We start from the raw sequence: 6,000 nt of genomic DNA, 5'->3' as shown, positions 1-6,000 counted from the left end.
CTACTGGGTTAAATATAAAAAAAAAAAAAAAAACTAAAGAAGGGATGGATACCCAACAAAATCTCTTAAAGGAATTTCAACAGAAAGAATAACAATAAAAGTACCTGCACATGCCAAAAAAATTACAAAACCCAATAAATACAGAAATTATTGCACAGTTAAAAGGCTCCACAATTTTTTTTTGTTTGTTTGTTTGTTTGTACTGCCTTAATCAACCCTCGGGTTTCCATAGGACTTCGCAGACACAGGTTAGGTTGGAGGGCCGCCTCCCCTGGGCCCCGGGGACCCGCGGGGGGCGCCGAGCGGCGGTGACGCGGAGGCAAGTGTCAGGTCAGCATTCTCTCGCTTGGCGACGGGGCGACTGTACAGGTGCGCGGGGTGGGGCCCGGGCCCCCGCGCGCGCGCACGCACACGCGCACACGCGCTTAGCTCCTCTCCGCCTGCTCGATTTTGACGTCGTTAGTCAGCAAGTGCTCGCCGTGCCACTTTTTCATGTGTTTCTCCAGGGTGCTATAGACGCTGAAGGGCATTTGGCAGATGTCGCAGCGGTACACCTCCTTGCCGATCTGCCCGTGCGTCTTCATGTGGCGCGTGAGCTTGCTGCTCTGTGCGCACGCGTAGTTGCACAGCTCGCACTTGTAAGGCCGCTCGCCGGTGTGGCTCCGTCGGTGCACCGTCAGGTTGCTGCAGTTCTTGAACACCTTGCCGCAGTACTCGCACGTGTCGCTGCGCCGGCCCTCCTTGGAGCTCGGCCGCCCGGGGCCCGGGCCGCCCAGATGCGGCGTGCTGCCCCCGCTGGCCGTGCCGCTGCGGCCCGACAACCCGCCATCCAGCAGGTCCCCGGGCGGCGTGGAGAAGCGTAGGCTGCCGTTCTCGGACGAGTGCTCGGACGACGTGGCGAAGGGCGACTGGCGCGCGTCCGTGAAGCCCAGGAAGGGGTCCTTCATGAAGTGCCGCGACGCCGCGTAGCCCACCAGCCACTGCGAGTACACATTCTCCGACGGGATGAGCGCGGCAGGCGGCAGCTCTAGGTCCTTCTCCACCTTGATGCGCTTGGCTGCGCTGTTGAGGCCGGGGCTGGGCAGCGGCGCCGGCTTGCGCGGGAAGAGGCCGGGGAAAGGCTCGGTGCCCGGCGCGAAGCCGCCGCCGCGCCCGTTGACCGCACCCCCGGGGCCCGCGTCGCCGCAGCCCCCGGCGTCATCGTCGTCGCCCGGGTCCCCGCCGCCCCCGCCACCGCCGGCCGCGCGCTTCAGGAAGGCGCCGCGCTTCTGCTTGTCAGCCAGCAGGTCGCCGTATGGTGGCAGCGCGCCCAGGCCCACGTTCTCCATGACCTTGCCCAGCACCAGCGCCTTCTCGTCGGCCAGCGCCTTGGCCGCGGCGCCGCCGCCCGCCCCCGGCACGCCGGCCACCCCGCCGCCGCCGCCACCGCCGCCGCCGTTCTCCCGGTTGCGGCTGAGCTCCGAGTCCATGCTGAAGCTCGACTCGGGCCGGCTCTCGTTCTCCAGCAGCAGCTCCTCCTCCTCCTCCTCCTCCTCTTCGTCCTCCTCCTCGGGCTCATGGCCCAGGGAAGGGTCGCTCTCGTGGTGGCGGAAGTCACCGTCGGCCGCCTTGAGGCCCTCACCGGTCAGCTCGCTGGTGCCGGGCTCCGGGGAGCTGGCAGCCGAGAGCCCGTCGTCGGAGCGGCCTGCCAGCGAGCCGGCCTTGTGCATGTGCGTCTTCATGTGGCGCTTGAGCTTGCTCGCCTGCGAGCATGCGTGGTCGCACAGCTGGCACTTGTAGGGCTTCTCGCCCGTGTGGCTGCGCCGGTGCACAATGAGATTGCTCTGGAACTTGAAGGTCTTGCCGCAGAACTCACACGACTTGCTCTTGGCCGGCGGCTGCGGCGGCGGCGTGCCACCGGGGGGCATGGGCGGCAGCGGCGGCGTGCTCAGGAACGGGGACTTGGGGCTGGGCTGGAAGGGGTTCAGGAGCCGGTGCATAGGGTTGCCGCGGCCCGGGGACACGGGCGGCGGCGTGGAGCTATTGCCCGCCAGCTCGCGGAGCCGCCGCGAGAAGTCCATGGCGGGTGAGTCGATGGCCATGGGGTTCAGGCGCATGACTCGGTCGAAGGCACTGGGGTGCTGGGCGACGAGCCCCATCTCCTCGGCGCTGAGGCGGTGCGGGTCCAGGTGGTGGCGCGGCGGCGGGCTGAAGAGCGGCGGCGTGCCGGGCAGGCGGCCCTCGCCGAAGCCCGGGTGGTCCCGCAGGATGGGGCCCGTCATGCGCAGCAGGTTGAAGGGGTTGCTGTCGCCCAGGAAATTCATGAGCGGGGACTGGGCCACGGCCTCGGGCCCCAGCGGCGGCGGGATGGTGAGCCGCGGCGTGAGCGAGCTGCTGGCCGGCCCGGGCTCCAGGTAGATGCGGAAGCCATGCGTGTTCTGCGCGTGCTGCAGCAGGAACCACGCGCTGTTGAAGGGCTGCTTGCATGTGGTGCAAATGTAGCTGGAAGGCTCATCTTTACCTGCGGAGACACACGGACAGAAAGAGGCAGGAGAGACGTGAGATGCGGGCGGCGGCGCGGCTCTCGGGGGCGGCAGCGGACCACTGCCGAGCAGGCCCAGGCCGGCGACCCCCGGCAGACCCCCTGGTGCACAGGCTAGACAAGCCTCTGTGTGGCTGTTACTCCAATTGGTAGGCCTCGCTCTGCGCCCTTGTAACATGGTGTCTTTAAACCCATCATCTCAGAAGCCAAAGGAGATGTTATTTGTGAGAAAGCCTGATTCCAACAATGGCAAGTATACAAAGGCTGGGCTGCCTAAAAGATAGCCAGGCAAAGTTCAGCCATCCTGTAGATCCCGGTAATTCTTTGAGGGTGGGGTGGGGAATGGGAGGGGTACCGTCCTGTGCCTTGTAGGATGTTTGGAGGCATACCCACTTGCGCTCCCTCCCCTCCCAATCATGAGGATCAAAAATCTCTCCAGGCATTGCCAAACCTCTCTGGGGGACAAAACGACTCCCCCCAGCTCCCCACCCAGTCATGACTAGGCAAATCTTCGGTCCAAGGAAGCTCTAAGAAACACAAATCAAACTGAATCGCCTCGCAAACATTTTAAGAGAACTGGCTGATAACCTCTGTGTCATTTGGGAGTTGAACTCCGGGAAATCGTAGGGTTTCATACACCAGTGTCTGTGCAGAAAGTTAAACAGGGATGCGCATATGAACAGGACTTCAGCATCCTAAGAACATCACTACTAGCGGGCAGCTGCCCACCCCACACCCCATCACTGCCCTTGCGGCCTCATACATACACACACATACACCCCTAACCACAGCATGGAATCTGGCCTTGAGACCCCCTGGGGCGGGGCACTGGCCTATATGAGGTCCCTTGCCAGAAGGCTGGATGAAAGAGTGTCACCTCTGACAGGGCGATCAGGATGAACAGTGGCAAGTGTGAGTTTGTGACAAACTGGGCTCTGGCATCGGGAGCCAGTGTTAGTGGGCGCTGGTGGCATGGAGCCAAAACATCCTCGTCTTTGTCCATCGTTGGGGGCGGTCCCAAAATGGGAGTCTGGACCTTCCAACCAGCACCTATTTCGTGGCCGACATCTTCAACCTGCAGGTAAAACTGGCTGCTTCTCCAGCCTGAAGCTCTCCTAACACTCCGTGAAATGGGACAGGTGTGGGCAGGCCCTGCCCTGCCCTGCCCCCTCAGACTCGCTCACTGGCCGGAGAAGGAAAAGGAAACACGGCATCACAGCCGAGGTCTTGGAAAAAAAAAAAAAAAAACCCTTTTTGTTTTTTCAGACTTCCTTGTACCTGGAAGATTTTAACCCTGATAAAGTACAGTAGCTGCAAACTCCCCAGTGAAGCCAAAGGTGTGTGTTAGTTTCCAAACCCGGGATCAGGAAGGGAAGGGGAAGTACAGCCCCTCCTCGAAAGAGGAGGGACTTCTGAAATCCCATATAGAGATGGAGTTTTTGTTTCTTTGATTCCCACCCGAGAAGTATGTTTCTTGGGGGCTTCACCCTTAGCAGTCAAAACTCTGTGGACTCTGAGAACAAATACCCCAAGTTCTTTATGGGTTAGACTTGATGGCTTCAAAGGAGCCTGGACCTCACTGAGCCATGCAGTGTGGGGGGGGTCCTCCAGGAGTCAGGGGTCAGCGTGGAGATTCTCCACAACACAGAACCAACTGGGCCAGATCACCCACCACTGGGACCTAAGACATGCCTTCCAAGCCTGGTGGTCCACGGTCATCACTGCACACTCGTGTCCAACAGGACGTGTCTCCAGATTTGGTAGAGAGGAGACCAGTGGGTGGGTGATGGGGGAACGGACAGAAAAGGAAAAAGGATTCCAAAGCTCAGCTTCCCCTAGTTTTTAAACTCAGTTCCAAGAGAACTTCTGAGGCCATTTTCTTTCTCTGGGGTGTCTGGGAAACTTCCTTCTCCCAGCACCTTTGCATTAATTCAGTTCCCCATGCTGGAGCCCCTCGGGAGAATCTTCCCCCCAAGAAACAGGCAGGGAGGCCTTCCCAAGGCCCTGGGCAGCTGTGTTCCTCGCTTTGGGAGCAGTAAGGCCACACCGACACTTCAGCCTTCCCTTCCTGTGTGCCTACCCACTGTCGCAAAAAAAGGCCATTTTTTGGGGGGGGGTACATATCATTGTCACATGACCGCCAAAGGAGGATAGGCCAGGACCACGATGGCACATGACGATACTACAGCCCAGAGATGCACAGCCTTCTTGGAGGTTCCATCTCCTGTCCCGGCTTATTAGGTGATATATGTGGGGAACGACAGAACAGTTCACCTCAGTCTCACGGGAGAGCTAGCCAGATGCCATAGTGTTTGCTGCTGCTGCTAAGTCGCTTCAGTCGTGTCCGACTCTGTGCAACCCCATAGACAGCAGCCCACCAGGCTCCCCGGTCCCAGGGATTCTCCAGGCAAGAACACTGGAGTGGGTTGCCATTTCCTTCTCCAATGCAGCAAAGTGAAAAGTGAAAGGGAAGTCGCTCAGTCATGTCCAACTCCTAGCGATCCCATGGACTGCAGCCCACCAGGCTCCTCCATCCATGGGATTTTCCAGGCAAGAGTACTAGAGTGGGGTGCCATCACCCTCCTCAAATCCTTTTCTGGAACAAGGCAGAATAAATAAGTAACAAATAAGAAGATAAAGAAAACATCCTTCTCTGACACCAGAAGCTAATAACACAAATGAAGCGCCACCTCCCGCAAGGACATAGATCTTCCAGTTAAAGAGCACTGGACTTCCCTGGTGGCTCAATGGTAATGAAGCCGCCTGCCGATGCAGGAGATGTGGGTTCGATCCCTGATCCGGGAAGAGCCCACTTGCGGCAGAGCAACTCAGCCCGTGCACCTCAACTACTGAGCCTGTGCTCTGGAGTCCGGGAACCACAAATACCTACCGAGCCCACGCGCCCTAGAGACGTGCTCTGTGACAAGAGAAGGCACCACACTGAGAATTTGGAGGACCCCAACTAGAAGAAGAGCGCTCACAGCAGCAAAGACCCAGCACAGCCAATAAACAATTTTAAAAATCCATTGGTTTCAACTGTAAATCAATAAAAATAAAAAAAAATTTTTAAAAAAGAGCACTCTGGACTCTGCACCTGGGCCCCAGCCACTCTCAGTAACCGAGTTCCACACACACAGCAGCTCTGGTTCCTTGTGTTTTCAAGTTGGGCCACCTCCTTTCCCCTTATCTCTTTTTTCATCATCTTCATTTCCTTGGGTCTTTCTGGAGCACTTCCTGTTTCTTGTTCTGATGGCCACACATTTTCTGGAAAGTTCTATTGCCCTTGAGGAATGCGGGTATCAGAAGACAGTGCAAAACTCTCAGGCAGGCCAGGAATGAAATGGCCGATTTAAATATATATTTTTTAAACTCAAGCAGAAGCTGCTGAGAAGCGTGTAGCTGCACGTTCTAAAGAACTCAGAGGTTTCCATTTCTTGTTGTTTTTTTTAAAAGACAAAACAAAAAGAGTGAAAGACATT

At 57.9% G+C, this 6,000-nt stretch overlaps 1 protein-coding gene across 2 annotated transcripts in view; it reads right to left on the bottom strand.

Moving 5' to 3' along the window:
• Nucleotides 1-6: 6 nt before the first annotated feature.
• The window catches only part of BCL11B (BAF chromatin remodeling complex subunit BCL11B), a 97,045-nt gene continuing 91,051 nt past the window's right edge, over nucleotides 7-6,000 (bottom strand). For both annotated transcript variants that reach the window (XM_040256967.1, XM_040256969.1), the window contains exon 3: nucleotides 7-2,500. In XM_040256967.1, coding sequence (XP_040112901.1) covers nucleotides 426-2,500 — 2,075 coding nt within the window. In that variant the 3' untranslated portion in view covers nucleotides 7-425. The remainder of the gene's footprint in view (nucleotides 2,501-6,000) is intronic.

Source organism: Oryx dammah, unplaced genomic scaffold, assembly GCF_014754425.2.
Source record: "Oryx dammah isolate SB20612 unplaced genomic scaffold, SCBI_Odam_1.1 HiC_scaffold_16, whole genome shotgun sequence".
Taxonomy (NCBI): Eukaryota; Metazoa; Chordata; class Mammalia; order Artiodactyla; family Bovidae; genus Oryx; species Oryx dammah.
This window is presented reverse-complemented; position numbering and strand designations above follow the sequence as displayed.